Source organism: Schistocerca piceifrons, chromosome 5 (genome assembly GCF_021461385.2).
Source record: "Schistocerca piceifrons isolate TAMUIC-IGC-003096 chromosome 5, iqSchPice1.1, whole genome shotgun sequence".
In the NCBI taxonomy this organism is placed as follows: domain Eukaryota; kingdom Metazoa; phylum Arthropoda; class Insecta; order Orthoptera; family Acrididae; genus Schistocerca; species Schistocerca piceifrons.
Genome location: NC_060142.1, coordinates 534,103,862 through 534,125,805, shown reverse-complemented (window position 1 = coordinate 534,125,805; position 21,944 = coordinate 534,103,862). Strand labels below are relative to the sequence as shown.

The window sequence follows — 21,944 nt, the reverse complement described above, 5'->3', positions numbered from 1 at the left end:
GTATAAGATGCTTTCTCCTAAAACTCTAGCGTCAAAAGAAGAAATGGCTGCCCCAGGCTGCAAAAAACTTAAAGAGAGGTTAACAGTTCTTGCAAGTGGAGATCTGCTTCTTGAAAATGATCTGCTTGAATGGACAAAAAAGAAGTAGTAGTTATTTGAAGATTTTGTTGCAGACACCAAAAGATACCTAATGAAAAAATGCCTCCAAAGCAATCTTAACACTTGACAACGCTCTTTCATACCCTGATAAGGAAGAATTGCAATGTGCTGGTATTCCCGCATTGTTCTTAACGCCAAATGTGAAAAGTTCAATATAGTCTATGGACCAAAGTGTTTTACAATGCTAGTAAGAAAAAAGGGTATTGTTTGCTTCAGATGGTTCTACAAACATTTGATTCAGAAGCTTCTGAAATCAACAGAAAGTGAAGGAACCATTAGAGTTTCTAAAAAGAACTACAATAAAAAGATGTAGCTTACTGGATAGCCAATTCATAGTCTGAAATAAAGCTGGAGACACTAAAAAAGTTTTTGGCCCAGATTTCACAGAATGAAACGGATGCCTACAGTACACAAAAGATGACCTACATTGGCAGAACTGTGGAAAATTGTTGCTGGATGTGAAAAAGTGAATGCGAGTGATGTTTCAGAATGGATGAACAGTTTGAAGTGACTGGTCTTGCAATTGTTGAAATGGTTAGTGAAACTGCTAAAGGCAGTGACAATGAGGAATTGGCTGAAAAAATTGTACTAATGATCACTCACACCGAGGGTTCAGCAGTGCTAGGTGCGGCGTTGCATTATATCAAGCAGCAAGTGGTAGCTACTCCAGCTGACACTACGCTTCTTAGAAGACAATATGACATTACTGCTAAAAAATTAGGTTATATTTTGAAACAAAGGACTATGGACAATGTCTTTAAAATGTAATTTATATTTTTGCAACTTGGAAATGTCTGCCCATGTATGAAAATATAACACAGGTTTGTACTATATTTTTTTATTTGTTTTTAAATCATTATTGTGCTGATTAAACATTTAATCATGATTTACCCATTGATTCAGTGATATTTCCATATTATCCGAGTTTTTTTGTAATTCGAGGTAGCCTCAGCCACAGTTAGCTCGAATACTGGGGCTCTACTGTAATATTTGTTGTGTGTACTTTATTAGCTACATGAACATTGAAAAAGCGAAAGAGCTGACACTGTACATACACTAATGTGAAATATCATTAAATGTTTGATACACACCTCATACTTAGTAATACAGACAGATATCGTAGGATGCTGCTATGGTGCATTACAGGGGGCTCTGTCTCTCGCTGCTGTATGTCTAGCCATCGGCCACCTTCTTACCTACTGTGTACTCTTCTAGATGTTCTTCCTTGGCCAGTTTGAGAACAATATTCCGGACAATTAACTTGTCATTTGGCACTCCCCCCTTCTACACCCCCCCCCCCCCTCTCTCTCCTCCATATATGTTCACCTGTGGCAGTTTTTGCTACTCATTGTGACACACACTGTATATAATCTTGCACTTTGGATGCCCCTCTCAGCTTGGCACCCCAGTTGGCCGCTATTTTTGCGATAGATACTGTATAGAAATTGTACACCTGTGGTGCCTCTGGTGCCCCTCTCAGCTTGGCACCCCAAGCAGTGGTATGTGTCACTTAGGCCTTAAACCAGCCCTGGTTGTGTCCAGTTAAAATCTCATACGAAGTGCGAATAATATTATTTAGCATTTATTGAGAGCTGCTGGCCCTTACTAGACAGCTGCAACAAAAATGTATTCTGTTATTTGTTTACAACACATTTTAACTCGAGGTCCTAGAACTGCCCTTCCATTGTACATTCTTTAATTTAGGATCCCAAACACCAGTAGACTGTGAGACCAGGATTAAATGACACATCTGGACATATAAAAGGTAGATTGATACTTGCCATAAACGTGACATGTTTAGCTGCAGACAGGAACAACAAAAACACTGTTACACATTGACCTTAAAGTGATGTATAGTATTTCCTGCCAAGTACAGTATACAGTAATAAACTAAGTTGAGCCTCACTGGTCACAGAAATATCTGTTTGGAAATAATATAATATTTGAAAATAGAAACTGAACTCTGTAGAAGGCTTTCCGAGTCTGTTGATCTATCAGTGCTTCAAATGAGCAGTCCTGTCAAACAGCCTAACCTCTGACACAACCATAATAGTGACTATATCAGTGACAAGTTGCATACAATGAGTATTCTCTGTGCTTTCATTACTTAGAAACATTTATTCCTCCTCACTTCACCTCTTTCTATATGACCTAGTCAACACTTTTCGTACACCCCTTACTTTGGCAGCAATTCATTTCTGGATTATGATCTATGTTGATGATCTTCGTATTCTATGTGACGGAACATCCCTTTTAATCATTTTCCTCACTTGGCAACTGACACTGCACTTTTTCGTTTATTACACATTACCTTCTTTAAGACCAGATCACCGTCATCCGCAATGATCCATAAAAGCTTACACTGAAAAGTGACACTCATCTTGTGTTTAACGGCTCAGAACTAACTTCAGGTGTGCCCCAAAAAGTGTGTTTGGACCCTCGCAGCTCATGTTGTATATTAATGACCTCAAACTTTTTGCAGAGGACACAATTGTCTATAGTGAAGTGATGTCTGAAAGAAGCTGGATGAATATTCAGTCAGATTTTAATAAGATTTCAGAGTGGCGAAAAGATTGGAAATTTGCTTTAAAGTTAATAAATGTAAATTTGCGCACGTCACAAAATGAAAAAAATATAGTATCCTATGACTCTACTATCAGAGTGTCTCTGTTGGATTCAGCCAAGTCTTACAAATACCAGGGCATAACAATTTGTAGGGATATGAAACGGAAAGATCACATCAGTTTATTGGTAGATCACTGGGAAAATGCAATTATTCTAAAAGGAATTGCTTACAAATCACTTGTGCAACCCATTCTGTAATATTTTTCAAGTGTGTGGGACCCGTGCTAAATAAAGACTAACAGAGGTTATTGAAAATATAGAGAAAGCCAGCACAAACAGTCACTGATTTGTTCAACCGATGGAAGATTGTCACAGAGATGCTGAAGAAACTGAACTGGCAGGTTCTTGAAGATAGATAAAGGAAACCTATTACAAAGTTCCAAAAAAATGCCTTTGAATTATGACTAAGAATATACTGCAACCCATAATTATCACTCACATAGGAATCACAAAGACATGATTAGATTAATTACAACATACTCACAGAAGTATTTAATCAATCATTCTTCCCACATTCCATATGTGACTGGAATGGGATGAAACCCTAATAACTGGTACAATGGAACATACCCTTTGCCATTCAGTTCACAGTGGTTTGCAGAGTACAGAGAAAAATGCAAATAAATATGTGAAATGGGCAGTTCGCACTTAGCTGATTTAGCAACAACTTGTGCACAAGTACACCAAGGATGAAAACTGTAGCATTGGTTTATCCTGTTCAAAACAGAGAGCTGCAAAGGTACTAAACAAGTTAAATTATTTTACTGAAAAAAAAGTTAAGTTTAACACTGGTTAAATTTTGTTTCTTTTCCTTTACTGGAAACACTAAGTTTCCTTAGAACATAACAGAGCTTGTCTTCACCTCCACATTATGAAAATAAGTCTAGGTTGAAGCAGAAATACATCCCTCATTTCAAAGGAAAGTAAACAATACCATGAACTCTCTTATCTAAATGCGTACTTAATGCAATATTTTCCAGTTACATTATACTACCATCAGTGGTGTCCCATATTACCCAGCCTGTTGGCATGGTGTCATTGTTTGGTTCATTTGATCACCTTACTTGCCAACTCGTTTTGAATCCACACGGGCACTCATCGCGTGTTGCCTGTCTGTGTTAGCCTATCCGTCTCAGCCAGACTGGTCCGCATAGTAGGCTTAGTCTGACCTGATGTTGCCACATCTCACTCTCCCTGCCCTGCTGGGCTCTGCTGTAATGGACTGGGCTGTCAATACCTCACATATTGTGGTCCAGGATGAACTCACCAATCGGGCCTCTAGCCTACAAAGCAACAGTACCCATCACCTCCAAATGGCGTGATCTTTAACAAGTGTACTGGATCGTAGTGTCATTTGGCTCAAATTTATAAGAAATACAAATAACTGATAATCAAAAATTGTTTTCTTTGTTTCTTTATTATAATCTGTTATCACTCACTTTATTTTTTCCTTGCAGTTTCTTATGACAAAGAAGATGTGGCGATCCAGTGAGTATTTCCATTTTGTGTGTCATCTCTAAGTGAAGCACATGCGAGATTCTTATTAAATGCATCCACTTTTTCCATCAGATCAGAAATAAGCTGCTTCTCACCTTGCAAAGTCTTACTGAGAGCATTTAAGTGTGCAGTCAGATCAACTAAAAAGGCAAGGTCTGCAATCCATTTCAGATCTTCTAATTTTGGCTCTCCTTTCCTTTTTCCTTCAGGAACTCAACAATAACGCGTCTTAAATTGAAAAATCTTTCGAGGCATGCCCCTCGACTTAACCAACATATTTTGCAGTGGTAAATAACACCTCCGTACTCTTCATTCAGTTCCATGAGAAACTGTTGAAACTGACGGTGTACTAAGCCATGAGACTTCAAAAAATTTACTATGGTGACTACCAACTTCATCACGTGCTCCAAATTTGCATATTTAGCACAAAGAGATTCTTGGTGTACAAAACAATGAATTCCGTACAAATCTTCTGTCAATCGTCCTAGTTTTTTACGCAACAATGCTAGAAGCCCATTTTGGGCCCCTCGCATTGCTGGCACTCCACCCGTGGTGACTGAAACCAACATTTTCCAATTCAGGCCAATGGCTTTCAACTGCCTCTTCAACTGCTTTTAGCAAGTCGGTACCCCTCGTTGTGTCTTTCATTGGTACTAAATCTAACAGTTCTTCCGTCACGTGCAAATTTGTGTCGACTCCACGAACATAAATCGCTAGTTTTGCCGTGTCCGAAATGTCGGTCGACTCGTCCAAAGCAATCGAGAATGCAATAAACTTGCAGGCACTATCAATTAACCGCCTGTAGACATCCGCTGCCATACCAGCTATGCAGCGAGCTATTGTCTGTCTGGAAAGACTAATTTCACTAAACTTCTTTACTTCCAGTGGTGTCAAGAGTTCTGCCACCACAACAATACACTCCTTGATGAAATCACCATCACTGAAAGACTTATTCGCTCTTGCAATTTTGAGCGCTATTTTGTAGCTTGCTCTTAAAGACAGGTCGCTATGTTCGGTTGCAGGCTAAAAAAAGGAAACAAAAACTGAGTGAATCTAAATTCGAATTCTAATAACAAATATGTACAAATACAAACATCAGAAAAACAAAGATTTGTAAGGGGTACTCACATTCGGTCCGTCTTGCTGCATAACACTATGTCTTCTTAATTTCGCCAACTTGTTTGATCTATCAGCCCCAACTACATCATTAAGTTCTTTGTGTGTGGTGTTATAATTCCATTCTATTGCAAATTTGTGGTGCCTGGCGAGTATGAGACTGCATTCTAGACATTGAGAATTATCATCCTTCTCTTCGAAAAAATATTGCAATTCCCATTCACCTCTGAAGGCTCATGACGTTGTGTCACTACCCCGCCTCTTTGTGAGCGTGTGTTCCATTGCAACAACCACTGTACAGTACTTATAAACTTCCTACGAATGGCTAACAAATAGCGAGGAATAAACACCGCTGCCACTGCGAATCAACTAACACACCATATGCCGGATGAAAAGATGTCACATCGCACAGCTAGTCTAATGTCGCGCCGTGCCGAGCAGTGTCACGAAAGACTGAGGAAAGCAGAGTAGAAACTCAGTGCAGACTTCAATGTGAGAAGCTTATACTGGTTTCACGAATTACTGCAACCAATCACCATTTTTTCTTCAATTTTTATTTATTCATGATCGGTTTTGAATCGCCTGGCGATTCATCATCAGATGATACATTTAGTTTGGAGCATTGTGGAGGTTGTGCATTGTTTTTATTCTTGTGGCAGGCACTACTCTGGAAAACATAATGTGTGCTTACCAGTATTGTTAAATATCAAGTGAAACAGGCACTTTTCCACCGATAGCGACTCCCACATACTTTACAAAATATAAACAAACCAGAGTGTCTTTGGTTTGTTTATATTTTGTAACATCCAGATCAGTGCCTGCCACAAGAATAAAAACAATGCACAACCTCCACAATACTCCTAACAAAATTGTATCATCTGATGAATCGCCAGGCGATTCGAAACTGGTCATGAAAAAAATAAAAATTGAAGAAAAAACGGTGACAGATTGCCGTAATTCCCGAAACCTTTAACAAGGCAGTCGCAGTGTTCAAAATCCAGAATGGATAAAAGGCTTACAATGGTTTCCACAATGAAACCCTGTCTCAAAATCTGATAATCTCGAGAGAGCTTCTGGTCAAATGTAAATTATAACAATGGCAAGACACAGTCAATACCATCACTGCAAGATAGCAATTCTACCGATGACAGCACCATAAAGTGGAGCTACTAAACACAGTTTTCCAAACTTTCTTGACCAAAGACAATGCAGAAAGTACTTCAGAATTCGAATCAAGAAGAGCTGCCAAAGTAAGTACTTTGGAAGTAGATACCCTTAGTGGAGTGAAGCAACATAATTTACTTAATATTGTAAAGTCTTTTGTTCCAGATTGCGTTCCTTTCAGAGTATGCAGATGAAATAGCTCCATTTTGAGCAATTATATGCAATCACTTGATAGAAAAAAAAACTTATATCTAAAGACTGCACAGGTCACACTAAAGTAAAAGTAATATGTTGAAATACAGAACCATACCAGTGACATCGAATTGCAACATAAACTGTGTTCCAAAATTATGAAATACGTCGAAGAAACTGCTCTACTGACAAATAACCAGTATGGATTCAGAAAAGATCATTCTTGGTAAACACAACTGGCTCTTTATCCATATGAAGTAATGAAAGCTATCAACTGGGGATTCAAAATTGATTCCACAGTTCTAGATTTCTGGAAGGCTTTTGACACTGTTCCTCACAAGCAACTTCTAATCATATTGTGTGCATATGGTGTATTGTCTCAGTTGTGAGACTAGATTCATGATTGTCAGAAAGGTAACAGTTTGTCACCTAACGAAATCCAAGTAATGTATAGGGTTTCTCAGGGAAATCTTATAGATCCTCTGCTATTCTTAATCTATGCAAACTATTTAGCACACAATACGAAGAGGCTTCAAGATATCTGCATAGTGTGAAAAGTAGCAACTGACGATAAGCAATTAAAAAAAAGAGGTCCTCAACATCAGTACTAAAAAAAATTCCTAAGTCTGGTTACACAATAAATTACACAAATTTAAAGATAGTAGATTCAACTAAATACGGAGGTACTGCAATTACAAACAAGTGAAACTGGGATCATCACATGGAAACTGTTGTGATAAGAGGTGAACTAGAGACAGCATATTATTGGCAGGATTAGCACAAATCTACTAAAGAGACTGCCTCAACTACATCTGTCAGTCTTCTCCTGGAATGTTGCTGAATGGTATGGAATCCTTGCTCGAGAAGACAGGGAATACATCGAAAAAGCTCAAAACAAGGGCAGCTCGTTTTGTACTGTTGCTAAAGAGGTGCAAGAAATGAACATAAGGTAAATGATTTGGGGTGTCAATTGTTAAAACTAAGGTGTTTTTGTTGAGGCAAGATCTTTTTCACAAAATTTAAATCACCAACTTCCTCCTCTGAATATTTTGTGTTGCCTACTACTTACATAAGGAGAACGATCATTGTAATAAAGTAAGAGAAATCACAACTCCCATGTGCTATTTGAGAGTGCAATAGTTGAGAAACAATCATAACATGATTCCGTGAACCCTCTACCAAACACATAAGTATGAACTGCAGAGTAATCCTGTAGACCTAATGTCTCGGCAGAACGTGATTTCAGTTTTGCACGATTTGTTGATTCAGTGAAAATTAGTGCTCAAAAATCAAATGACATTTTAATTACACATAATTATTTGGTAAATTTGCCATAAAACTGCATTGTTTTCTTTCGTTTAAGTACAGGATGAATATTCTCTCTTTTTTTCCCCCAGACTGAATAATACGCAGAGCGCTTACAATAAACAAGAGTTTCCTGCTTCTTGAGACAGTTACCTATAATGGATTTTTTACTGTATTTTGTTAAATCTCTTCTACGGAAATGTAAAAGTACACATGTAAAATATTTCTTCTGTGTTTTAATTTACATTCATTCTCTCCAAATTGGTATTTATTTCAGTTGCAGTCAGTTTATTAATTCTGATCAGCTCCACCTGTCATTCTGAATAAGCACAAAGTGAGCGATTCTGTGTGCCATGGTCAGATTGTTGTTTTATTGATTCCCAGAACTGAGAACATACCTGTAAAACAGTAAGACAGATTTGAGAAAGAAAGTTTCTTGTTGTGTCAGAATGACTTCAATTTAAAAAGGCAAATAACAATGAGAAAAGCCACAAATTTCAATAATAAGATAAGTATATATTTATAAACAATGTATATGTTGTACAAATATCAACATTTAAAGGCCTGATAAACCTATTTACGTCACTATGTATGTATGTACGTACAAAGATGTATCCTGGCACAATTTCAACAGCCCTACATCTTGTTAGGAGAAAAAAAATTGTTGCATGTATGCATATTCATACATTGGGTTTTAAATCTGTTGGTTTCTCAACACAAGTCGCTAAAGGAACAGAAATTTCAAATGGATTAAGGATACTGTGGCAGATATTGTCAGAAGCACTGTTATTAAATGCAATGACAGACTGGACAACGTAAATCTCCATTTAAGAGCTAGTAGCTTACAGTTTATTATACCAGGTATGTATCATAAAAATGAATGACTAAAGTTCGTCTTTCTACCACATGCATGAAGCAAAGTATCACACATATAAAATACTCTTTGGTTGAGTGGTATAATCACAATTAGATCTTCTTCAAACCGCATACTATCTTTCACAGTGTAAGCCAAGGAAAGGTGTAAAATCCCCATTAAAGGCATGGCTATTTGAAATTGCAATGAATTTAAGACATTGCAGTTTCACCGTAATAGATCACCATTACCTTTCTTGCATATCTATGTATTACAAATTTCCTAGGTATGTACGCCATGCATAAATTTCATTTGTACACAATTTCACTGTGATTTCCTGCATCATTTCAACGTGGGATTTAAAGCCATCCCCTGGGGTTCTATCAGTAGACATTCTACAATCACAGATCAAGATACAGTGGAACATGTCTAAAGTGACTGCCCACATACACACAAATATGAAGCCAGTATTCATGTGTAATTCTTATCTTTTCAAGCCACGAAGTCACACCGACTCCTTAATAATTAAAGTTTTTATCATATAGAATCATTCTATATGCACAATAGTACACCGGGTTAGGTCAGGTCACCGCAGAAAGGATCTGATTAGGACTGCCTCACAGAGGTCCAGGCTGTTCAGGTATAAGGGAGGCAAAGAAGCTTGAGAAGAATGTCCATGTGATGGCAAGGAGAGACGGCCTCTCGGGTTCTTGAACAGCACGCTCGTCTGTGTCGCTATCCCCATCCCTTTGAGGAGCAGGGGCTGCAGCTTCTTCTCCAAACTGGTGGACATTCCCATGCCTCACTATATCACGACCTGCGTGCACTACATTGTTATTCTCAGGTACGGGTGCTGGTGGTGGCGCTGGCTGTGGTATCGCTGCAGGAGCTTGTACACGAAAGAATCCAATCTGGTAGCTGCACACACACAAGACATAAAATTTTACAAACCAACAGATCCTGGAATGTAATTTAAATTAGATTAATTAAAAATATTTCTGGTGTGCACTAATCTCTCAAGGATGTTGAATTATTATACATATTGCTGTTAATTATGGAGCTCATACTCACAGGTACATTATTATTCCCAATGCAGACACTATGATGAATCTAGTGGGCGAGGAATAGAAATAAACTATGCTAAAGAGGACCATCACTCTACTCAAGAAATATATCCAATATAACCAGTCTCTGTTTGCTCTGTCATCATCATCACCACCTGGAATGCACAAGGATGCAAATAAAGTGAGCAGCCAGAAATGGAAGATAATTAACAGCTTCTAGACGAAATATTAATACCAATAGGCAAATATAATTTTTCTGCACTTGATGGGAAACAAATATACTTTTTGGTACATCTGAAGAAGAAGTCAGTTTAAGTATAAAAACAATGCTTCTACCTATCAGGTTACCGTCGATGGCTTGCTCCTGTTGGTTATTGGGCACTGCTGCTGCTGCTGCTGCTGGCTCTTCCGCAACAGGTTGTGTGTAAGCGTCAGTCTGTATTCCGTTAGGAGCCTGTCCATAATTATTCTGTACAGCAGGACCAGACGCCAGCCTACAGATGAACACAAAATTTATTGCATTTAGTACAAACAATATTTTTTTTTCCAATTCATCATTTTCATGGTCATCTGTTACCCAGAAATGACTAGTGGAATCTCTGTTTAGACAGAATCCCTTTCACGACTCAAATAATTGTTAGTGTGTTAAAGACACACATAACCACCCCCCCCCCCCCCCCCAAAAAAAAAAAAAAAAAGCAGCTTTTCATATCAAGTGCCTCGACATTCAACTGCTGCTTCGTTTACATCTACAACCATACTCTGCGAGCCACCTGTAAGTTGTGGCAAAGATTACTTTTGGTATCATTATTATGTCAAAGACTTTTTCAAGGCTCTTTTGCACGAATTGGTATAACGTGACTGAGTATTTGATACAATGATTAATACCATCTGGTAAATCAATGTACACAATGCTCGTTCCACTCAAAAACGAAAAAAGATTGAAAACCATTGGAAGTCTTATCATTTTGTGTTAACAGCATAATGACATCTGGTTAAGTTATTTTACTGTGCTGTGCTTCACCAGTGTCATAAAATTATATTTAATTTGTCAAATAGTGAATGCACGCACATCTTGGTCCTTTCATCACAGCATTTAACATTTATTTGAAAACAGTAATTAGTAAGTTATCTATTAGTAAGTCTCCAAAATGTAGCAATTTGTGTACACTGCCAGCTACTAAACATCAGACTACCATGCACCAAACATCAGACTGCCTTTAAGTGTAATGCATGCCTGAATATACAAATAATGAGGATTTTGATGCCACCACACAAAGAAGATAAGAGGTCATCATCTACATTATGTATGTAATGAAAGATTACACAGCAGGTTTCTTATTCAGAAATCACATTTGAATGATAAAAGATTGTGAAAAACAGATGTTATTCCTTTACAAGGAGAAACGTCTACCAGCACATCTGAATTCAACAATGGTAGGATCATTGCCTACCTAGATTGTGGATTATCGTTCTCTGATATTGTTGCTCGCATTGGTTGAGCTCCCGACTGCTGTGCGAATATGGAATTGATAGGCTCAGGAGAGCCATACTCAAAGCCATGCAGGATCTCAACAGTTGAGAGGGCAGACACACTATTCATTCAGTAGAGAATCTTACATCAACATAATGTAGCCTGTCAGGAAATGGCCTTGTTTTCAGCAAGATACCAATTTCACACATACAGCTTGGTGACATCTGTAGCACCACGGACTGTGAAAATGGCAACCATTTTTGTAGTTTCCATTGACGCAGAAGAAGAGAGAGGCACACAGTCAGTAGTGTAACCAATGAGAACAATGAACACAGGAGCAGTGCTAATGCGACTTTTCAGACAAATTCCAGTTCTGTGTACTGCATCAAAACCAATGTACCTGTTTGTAATGACTCCGAGGAGAACAAGTGTTGCCAGATTACATTTGTCATCATCATATGGGCCCAGCAACTGGTGTGATGGTATGGGGTGCCGTTAGGTATACAACACAACCACCTCTGGCTCACATTGCAGATATTTTGGACAGCAGGTGTAACAGTTCACAGGTGTTATGGTCTGTAGCTGTTCTGCACCTTCGAGATCACCATGATGTTACCTTTTGGCAAGACAATGTGTTGCCATGCAGTCCTGACCACCCCCTCCCCCCTTGCAACAGAGGGTGTTATGCCATTGCCTTCACCAGCATGTCTTACAGATCCCTCATTCATTGGAAACATCTGGTCACTGGTTGCTGTGAGCCTGGCACATTACCACTTACCATCCACTCTGATTAATGAACTCCGTCAGAGTTAAAGCAGATATCCTTGCTACTTTACTGTATAAGCACAAAAAACAATGTTTCCTTATCTTTCCTGGTGTTGCAATTTTACTCTATTTGTCTGACTTTTGCAGAAGTAGCATACTCCATTCAATAACATTCTCCGTACGTATCAACTACAGAATATGCAACTGAATAGAGAAACTACCACTCTTCTGCACCTTCATCAAGTGTTTGTCCTTACCTCTGGAACCAATTTGGAATAAATCATTAATGTAAATAATAATAATAATAATTCCTACCAGTTTTTGTTCACGGATACTTACATCTGCATGTACTGAGTCATGTAGTACGCATATGCCTGCTGTACCCAAGCCATCTGTTGAACCATATTATTAGGGTCAAGTGCACCACCTGTTGCACTGAATGGAGCTGTACTGACATAAGGTTGTGCCATGGCAGCAGCCCAAGCAGCACGTGGATCCGGTGTTGGAATTTGAACATGACCCCTGTCATGCGCTGCTAGACCTGAGTTGCTTGAAGAGGTAGCAGCTTGAGGCAACGAAGTGTTAGACGCGGATCCAACTGATCTCTGCCTTAAGCCATCTGGTTCTACCATGGTACTGCTCGCACTGGTTCTCACATCTTCAGAACCTATAATTGGATGAAAGAAGATACAAATCCTAAATTTAATACTTTCTTATTGCCCCTTTCAATAGCATATTAACTGTTGGCTGTCTCAAGGATTGTATGTGCTTAACAGTACGCCAGCAGCATTTAAAATCTGATCGAGAGGGGGGAAAAAAAAAGGGGGAAGAAGAAGAAGAAGAAGACAGGGAGAATCTTTGAAAGAAAATTAAAAAAATATTAATTGGTCTCTTAATAATTCACAATCATTTTCTTCCAATGTTTATTTACCTGAACTAGGAACAGTTGCTTGTTTACTACCACAATCACTCATTTTAGATTGTGTTTTACTATTCTGTTCTTTTGATGGGGTACACACTAAGTGAACTGTATGAGCTTCTTGTCCCTCATACCATCTAAGGATGTCCCTCAAGACAACACTATCAGACAGCAGCTGGCCCGAATAGATTAGTTTCTGGTCTTCAGTTCGCTAAAAATATAACATCATCATTATAGCCACCATAGTCAATTCATAAGCCTGACGTTTAATTACTGGTCGATATTATCTGGCTATGAGACTTATTTTTGATTACCATACTTACTGGTTTACTAGGGTAAACTTCTGAAAGATAGCCTTTCAATCGTTTTATTGTCCAAGTTGGTTCGCACTTTATTGTCTGATCTTCTATCTGCTGATTGGGTGCTTTAACTATCAATGTGACTGGCATATCAAGCATGTCCATCGCCGTTCAACTGCTCCGACAGCTGAAGTTATCTGGTAGAGCCACCTGAAATGTTTTTCAGTTGTTTGTAACAGTGATCATATAATACAGGTAGGTATAGACATTATCACTGTATAAGATTGACTAATAGGCCCTCCCACTGTCCTAAACAAACTACAGCCCTCCAGAATTTTATATTTTACAACAAGGCAACCAGTTGCACTCCAAAACAGAAGTCTGGATATCTACTATCCCCACTAATGAAACTCTCTCTAGCATCCAAAGAATTTCAGTCAAATGGACCTTTAAGGAAGAAGAAGCACGTATAATAATAATAATAATAATAATAATAATAGTAATAATAATAAGACAACATTTGTTTTGCAGTGTGAGTTCATTAATTTTTTTTACATATTAACAATAAGGTACTGGAAACCTGAGGCCTCATACCATAACATTTTCATTTTAGCACAATGACAATAAAATTAATCCACTGAAACATTGCTCCAGTGTCTAGTGAAATATTAAATATCTCTACAACGTAAGAGAGAGAGAGAGAGAGAGAGAGAGAGAGAGTTTGGAGAAAATGCAGCTACAAGTAATAATACACAACTGAACAACTGAATGTTATCCACACTGCAGTTACTTTTTACTTACCTTCATATTTTTATAACTCTCCATTTTCACTCAGTCCATTTATTTTGCCTACTCAAAAAGATAATAACTGTTCTTGGAGTTAACTGACAATATTTTCAACTCTTATTAGACTATTATGTCCATAAGACTAGCATGCAATTAAAATCTTTTTTTACTCTCATCACTATCATACTGTTAAACCCCTTTCTTTTTTTAATTACAAGGCTCCATTTTACTTCATTAATTTTGACAACCTAGAATGAGAAGAAGAAACCAATAAATCTTAACTTTTCTTAGTCTGGTGTTGGTGGTATATAAACATTGCAAAGTTAGGTGAAAGGAAAAATCGCCACTTGAAAATTTTATCTCCGGCTATTTATACAAAGTTCTCACTGACTACAAAATCATTCTATTTTTACAGAGAGAAAACTCTCGCAGCAGCTATTTCTAAGAGTGTCATAACTATAAATAATTTAGGAGTAGAGGAGACCACCTATCAAAAGAAGCATTGAGTCACACACACACACACACACACACACACACACACACAGAGAGAAAAAGAGAGAGAGAGAGATATTCTCTTCTGTGTGCACCTGTCGACAACTCAATGCTCCCACAAATTTCGTGAGGGGTCTGCTTTACTTCTATATTATTTACATTATGCCAGAACTTTCCTTACTAAATGGTACAATGAATTTCATGATGAACTTGTATCTGACTTGACTATAAAATCCATGTTTTAGTTATGATGTGAGTAATCCAACCAGTAGGAAAACAAATGAAAATCTGAGATTCCTAACTCAGCCCATTATTTTTTCAGGACATTTCTCTCAATGTGTCTCGAGACAACTGAGCACTGGAAGGGCAGGTTTTGGGGAACAACTCATTTATACTTTAAAACCTGGAATTAAAATGACTAAAGTGAACTTTAATCAACTGGTTGTAGTGATAAGTTAAAACTGTGAAGTAGAAACAGACTTTAACCAGTACCATTGCCTTTAGGGGGTAGTACACTATCAGTTCTATTATGCGGCACTGCTAATGGGAAAGCTTCAACCTGTCACAGTCTTCTCCTCATTCACTCTTCTCTTTAAGCAATAGTGTCAAAATGACAATCCAGACCAGACTAGCAATAGTTACAGCAATTTACTTGCTTAGTTCCATTTACAGATAGCGTATGTGATGTAAATACAGATGAAAAGCAATCCAGCAAGCATTGAAAGATAGTGTTGCAGATTACCCATATGTTGTGCATTCAATACCTCTTTAGTCTGATACTTGGTAAAATTATGAGAGTTAACCAGTTCTTACATTAACATATCACCATCATTATTGTCATCCTCGTTGTTGGGTAAAGGGCTCCTCCACACATCGTCTGTTTCAGCATGGTTTCCCCCCACCCATGACCAGGACACTGTCTTGGTCTCTCTTAATCTCTTGGAATATAAGAAGTAGCCTCCTCATTCTATTTCTCGGCTTACTTAATTTCCAAAATGTAGTGTGGGATCATTTCTTTGGAGTAACTTATCTAGGCAACCTAAACTTTTCAGAGTCCAATAGTGTGTAACATGAATTATTTTTGCGGGATTTCAACTAAGTCCTGTAGAGGCCTGTTCAAGGAATTGTGGATACTAATTTCAAATGTTTACATACCACCGGCTCATGTGATGGAATTAACAATAAATTTATCCTCCCAAAGATTTTAAGTCACTTACTATGGTACGGAAAGGTGTCCATCACACAGGAACACAGGTTTTCAATAACTTCCCACCAGCCAAAAAATTTTAACAACTGATACTAGTAAAGTTCACTTTAAGAGGAGATTAAACCATCTATTGGCAAATATTCCTGCTAAATTAATCAATTCTAAAACAAGATACTTGTCACTTCTCCCGTATTCCCCGACTTCTCTCAACTGGCTTAAATCTCTATCTGGAGAGGTAATCTTTCTCCACTCATTCTTTCAAGATTTCCATTCCAGTTTCTCCTATTTTCTTATCTTTTATTGAGGATATTAAATACATTTCTGAAATCTGTTGACTCTTGTGCATCCCTTTACTACTCTTAAAAACCTCATCTCTGTTGCCTGCATGTGATTTTCTTGATGTTTACTTGCATCCACAATTCACTTCATAAGCAAATTCTGGAATGTAATTATCTTATAAAATCTTTTTTTTTTTGTTTCCTCATTTTGTTTTTCATTTTCAGACATCTGTTTTTTGTTCACCAAATAATCTCAAATTATCATCAATAAATATCATACACAGTTAATGTTTTTAAAAAAATCTGACTTCTGCAGATCATCTGTGCAGTGATGTGATCAATGTAAATAACTTTTGAACAGGTTTGTGTCTGATGATGTATGGCTTCAATAGCCTAAGAATCATGACAATATTATGAAAAGGATAGATTGCTGTTCACTGTATACAAAAGACAGTGAGCATTAGACAGACACAAAAAATGGACTGCTATGCATGTAAGCTTTCAGCCTTTTGGTTGACAGCTCAAGTACAGCAAACTTTTTGTAGTGCTCGCCTGCGACTCCTCTATACGATGAGTAGCAATCAATCCCTTTCATAATATTATCATTATTCTGTTGTTGTTGTTATCGTCTATCTCTATCCTGTGCAAGCTGCTTCATCTCCCTGTAGCAACCTACAGCCTTCTGAATCTGCTTAGTGTATTCATCTCTTGGTCTCCCTCTACGATTTTTACGCTCCACGCTGCCCTCCAATACTAAATTGGTGATCCCTTGATGCCTCACAACATGTCCTGCCAACCGATCCTATCTTCTAGTCCAGTTGTGCCACAAACTCCTGTTCTCCCCAATTCTATTCAATACCTCCTTATTAGTTATGCGATTTACCCATCTAATCTTCAGCATTATCGTTATTCTATCCTGGATTTTTCACTGTTTGATATAGCTTAAGAATTATTATGTGCACTCAGTTTATTGTACATTTGTGTGTTTGGTGACAAGTTTGTTATCACCTCTTAAATGAAACTATGTTTTATTATCATTCAACTTACACTATATTCATGAGGATAATTTCACTTGGGGTTTGTGACAATCCAGTTTATTCCCTAGCCCATTTTTTTCCCCTCTCCCCCCTCGTACTAAATAAATTTATCTTTCAATTGCTCCTGACAAACCCTAAACTTCTGAATCTTTCGCACTGAATTCAAAACTGATAACACACACAGGTTGTACACCCTTTGCTCCATACACATCATAACTTGAATCCCAATTTAGCTTCCCGAAAGCACTTGAGGCAAGTTTTCCACTTGTTTATTCATTTTGCTATCCACTCATTTGTTTGAGTCTTAAATACAGAACTTCTACTATACTTCATTGTAAATTTTTACAATTTTCTGTGCATGTCGATCATGCATTATTTTGCACTTCTTATAAACGATTTAACAGTCTACTTTTAAAATAAATTTGTTAAGCAGTTCTACTTGTGCTTGATATCTACTGCAGTAGGGGCAACTAGTACAGTGTCAGGAAATCAAAGTGATTCATGTATCTACAGATAAATAGTCTACACACCGTACAAAGTGTGGTACGAGATAAAACGGAACTGCAGGTATTTTTATCAGGCGTTAATGCAATGTAAAAATAGGATCTAAATTCCTGAATTTGGGACAGTGGCCCTATAGGGCGCCTTTGGAATTAAATTACTAACCATGTACTTTGGCACAAATGAAACTGCAGGGCTGGCCTGAAAGCTGTCACTTACCACAACAAAGACATCAGATGACGACTTGACAAACACTGTCGGTGACGGATGATGAAAGGTTGTTTTAAACAAACTCGAGCTGTACGCTTAACTACGCACAGCAAAGATAGCCACTACGGAATGCTACTATCTCAAGACTAGGCAGTTAGTTTTACAAATATTCATTAATGAGTAAAAAATCTGTTTCTTCGACGGGCTAGAACCAAACAGCAAACGTTTCCCACAATACAATAACTTTGAGTTGTTTACTATTTACCGTCACTTACTTTAAAACATTAACAATCAGGCAAATTACGGTAGGCAATTGTAATCAGACGGCAGTGGTTTCCTGGATATGTAATCACGACAATCACTGAATAGCTTCATATGAGAAAATGTGCAGAAAGTTAAACCGATAATAATTACTATTGCAAAAGGCAAATGGGCGTCTCATTAACTGACGTTCTTCCGTGAGATTAACTTACCACAAAAGATGAAATTTTCTTCCTTATGGGAACTCGCTATTGATACCAGTTTTCATGTCAAATCACAGTATCGATGAAATACCAGAACTGTCAAGCTCACTCGTAAATTTATACACCAAATACGACGTACTACTTGATAGTCTCTCTCCAACTATTTGGCGGTATTTCATTGGCTGCTGCACAACACTTCTTCACTTGCTATTGGTTGATATGTAGGAACAGCTGACTGACGTAAATAATAGTAGGTTGTACTAGAGAGAAACAGAACAATTCGTGTGCAAGGGGCGAGAAAGAAGCGGTTCCAAAGTCTTAATATTCAGGGTGTATATTATTGGCACATGAACTTGGATTCTCTCTTTGATTTATAGACAATCCTAAGATCGTCCCATCTGATAAGCTATTTGGTATTATAATTAATACTAATTTACATGAAAGCTATTGTCTATTGCCAAGGTCAAATGTGTTACATGACAGAAATTTCATCAGCTTGATGTAATATGGGCAATTTAAAAATGTCAAAAGAATAATCTGCATGGAAGAACGAATAAAAATATGACTTTTTCGTTACTAACACGTTTTTCCGCTTAACTTCCCTATCTCGACATTGAAATGATTGGTGTCATCTGCTGAGTAAGATGCAGATTAATTTATTCTAGTTCAGAAGTTAGGACTTATTGGTAGGTATCATATGGATTTACAAAATCTGATATTTCCGATCAAATGCCAATTCCTTTATCCTTTAATGCCAGTTATATGTAAAGGAAATGCATAAAACTATGAAATTTTATTATATTGTTACCCAAGAGCAATACGCTGGTCGGAAACGGTAAGACCTAACCTTTTTATTGCAGCATGAATGGAACAGAATATAGAAACTGCTATTGTAACATCAACGTACATTTATCGTATTGACGAAAGCAGTGTTGTTCAGACTTACGAAATACGTTAAAAAATGTAACTTACTACTTTTTCCAGCGTAAGGTACATGCTACTGACGAGGCTACTCCGTTTCAGAATTTATGAACTCTTATGCGAGCGACAGCACCAATATTCCACTTAGCAAAGCAGCTATGTAAGTTATTTGCCCCAGTTAATAACTTGAGACGTAATCCACTTTTATTGTTTTGATTACATTGGGTTCCCCCCCCCCCCCCCCCTCCCCTAGACAACTTATAAGCCCTAGACTTAATAAATCGGAAAAAATGACACACACACACACACACACACACACACACACACACACACACACTCTCTCTCTCTCTCTCTCTCTCTCTCTCCCTCTCTCTCTCTCTCTTCCAATCAAGAACTTAACGCGTCAGGTGCTCCGCTTTCCACCTTATAGACTATTTTTTCCTCGTAAATCAGTTAAGACGAATGATCAAATGTTACTTTAGAAAGGGCACGGCCCATTTACCGCACATCATTGGCAATCTGCGCTTGTAATGACTTTGATGTTAAATTGATTTTTTTTTATCCCAAACTTAAAATGTATTATCTGCTTTAATATCACTGCCCAGTAGAACATCCACTGCTTTGCAATTATCCATTCTCTCCATCAAACCACGTTAGCAGCATTCTAGCCATATGGTGAAGCACATCTAACTACAGACACACCGGTTATCAGCCCATCCCCTTAACTAATCTGGTGACTCATTGCCCTTCATTAACTTCTTGATGATGATAAAGCAGCAAATAGTCTCTGCTATTGCAATCCTACGATCTGTTTAAGGGAATTGGGCAGTCCAACTATTGCTTCACAGTATATGTAAAGTTTGTTGTAAATAATCCACTACGCTTCAAAAGAAACAATGATAACTTAATTACAATAACAGAATGGAAAATTACATTCATTACTCCACATTAAGGTTGTCTTTAACACAAAAAGGGGCGCATAATGCTTCAACAAAAATTTTTGATCACCTACGCAGTGACATAAAATTTGTGTCTGACAGGAAAGTAAAATTTGAAAACGAACTGAGAATGTTTCTCCTTGACAATTCCTTCTTTCCATAGTAGAATTTTTATTACTGCAATTTTTAAAAGGAGGTAGGCATGAATTGCTAACTCAAATCTATATGTTTTTTTTTTTTTTTTTTTTTTTTTTTTTTTTTTTTTTTTTTTTAACATAAAAAAAAACAGAGAAATGTTCAGAGTGTAACCATATGTACAAATTAACCTGTGATGTGAATACAAAATGACTCATTTCACACCATCATGATCTATTGTGCAATATGAGCCATGGAACATGTAAATAACTAACTCCTTATTGGCCATACTGTTCCTTAACATAGTCTCCAACAATTGTAACAGCCACCTCTAAAGCATCCACATACACAATTTTTCCCACAGATCAGCTCCCATATATCAACACTACCCCTATTTCACCCACGCACAACCAACACATTGAGTTTGCAACACATTTCCAACAATTTTACTGGCTTTCATGTGGTGACCAATGTTTGCAACTTGTTGAAAACAGATTTTGAAACACAGACATAGCTATATGCGGAGAAATTATGTTGAAACCATGTGGATCATTGTCGGCAACTGCACTGCAGGCAGCACCACCACTACCACAACAGAGGAACAAAATATAATATGAAATAAAGGTGGTTTCAACATACTCTGCCATATAGCTTAAATGATATGCAGAATAGTTATTGAAACAGCATTCTTCCACATTGTTGAGTAACATGTTTTGTATGTGGTAGCACACTAACTGAATAATTTGGAGGAAACAGAAGGGATTTTACAGTTTAGCACATAATCAACTATGGAACACAAAAATTAAAGGTATAACTCTACATTATGAATCTGGTAACACCATGTAAACATTGAGGAGGAGCATTTACTGCAAGTGGCAACTCGCAAAAATTTAACTATTAATTTTTTTAACTACCCATCACAATGAGCTTTGCAAAGTGAGATGATGTAAGAGATTATGTTCTTTGCTTAATAGGTAGTAATGTTTTCAAAACCAATTATCCTGTTTCATCCTCAAGACCATATGGTGCTGTGCTGAGTTCTTGCCATAAGGACAAATATCCATAAAAAAAGGAGTATGAATACAAAAATGTACAAAATAATTAAATTCAGTATAGCTCAAGCATGCGCTTGTTACAGTACACAGTTTGATAGTTTATTATGTTCTCTGCCAGACAGAAAGATGAGATTATTAATTTGTAATGATTTTAATTTAAATTTTTTGAAGGGATCTGACTTATAATTCAGTACCAGTCATAAATTTCCCTACTCGAGTTGCTCAAGTAGTAATACCCTTGTTGTTGTTGTTGTTGTGGTCTTCAGTCCTGAGACTGGTTTGATGCAGCTCTCCATGCTACTCTATCCTGTGCAAGCTTCTTCATCTCCCAGTACCTACTGCAACCTACATCCTTCTGAATCTGCTTAGTGTATTGATCTCTTGGTCTCCCTCTACGATTTTTACCCTCCACGCTGCCCTCCAATCCTAAATTTGTGCTCCCTTGATGCCTCAAAACATGTCCTACCAACCGACCCCTTCTTCTAGTC

The 21,944-nt window shown here is 37.5% G+C and overlaps 3 protein-coding genes across 8 annotated transcripts in view; 1 reads left to right on the top strand and 2 right to left on the bottom strand.

Annotated features, from left to right (window-relative positions):
- Positions 1–4,202: 4,202 nt before the first annotated feature.
- Positions 4,203–5,458, bottom strand: LOC124799321 (general transcription factor II-I repeat domain-containing protein 2-like). Its single transcript, XM_047262910.1, has 2 exons — positions 5,410–5,458; positions 4,203–5,304 (listed from the first exon to the last, which is right to left on the bottom strand). Exons 1-2 carry the CDS (start codon positions 5,428–5,430, stop codon positions 4,774–4,776), a joined length of 552 nt encoding a protein of 183 aa, XP_047118866.1. The 5' UTR covers positions 5,431–5,458; the 3' UTR covers positions 4,203–4,773.
- Positions 5,459–8,553: 3,095 nt separating this feature from the next.
- On the bottom strand, positions 8,554–18,596 carry LOC124798007 (homocysteine-responsive endoplasmic reticulum-resident ubiquitin-like domain member 2 protein). Of its 4 annotated transcripts, XM_047261201.1 has the most exons (8): positions 18,417–18,596; positions 14,234–14,466; positions 13,457–13,642; positions 13,146–13,344; positions 12,554–12,881; positions 10,312–10,469; positions 9,983–10,130; positions 8,554–9,829 (listed from the first exon to the last, which is right to left on the bottom strand). In XM_047261201.1, exons 3-8 carry the CDS (start codon positions 13,595–13,597, stop codon positions 9,529–9,531), a joined length of 1,275 nt encoding a protein of 424 aa, XP_047117157.1. In that variant the 5' UTR covers positions 13,598–13,642; positions 14,234–14,466; positions 18,417–18,596; the 3' UTR covers positions 8,554–9,528. The 4 variants fall into 4 exon arrangements, with proteins under 4 accessions (XP_047117157.1, XP_047117156.1, XP_047117159.1 ...); XM_047261200.1 differs by lacking the exon at positions 14,234–14,466 and having other exon boundaries at positions 18,417–18,594; XM_047261203.1 differs by lacking the exons at positions 14,234–14,466; positions 18,417–18,596 and adding an exon at positions 18,219–18,351.
- Positions 18,597–18,672: 76 nt separating this feature from the next.
- Positions 18,673–21,944, top strand: part of LOC124798008 (acyl-coenzyme A diphosphatase NUDT19) — a 100,543-nt gene continuing 97,271 nt past the window's right edge. Inside the window, exon 1 of one of the 3 annotated variants that reach the window (XM_047261205.1) lies at positions 18,673–18,820. The gene's annotated coding sequence lies outside the window, so the exon portion shown is untranslated. Of the gene's footprint in view, positions 18,821–19,003; positions 19,094–21,944 lie in introns of those variants that run through there. The other 2 variants (XM_047261204.1, XM_047261206.1) reach the window with 2 other exon arrangements.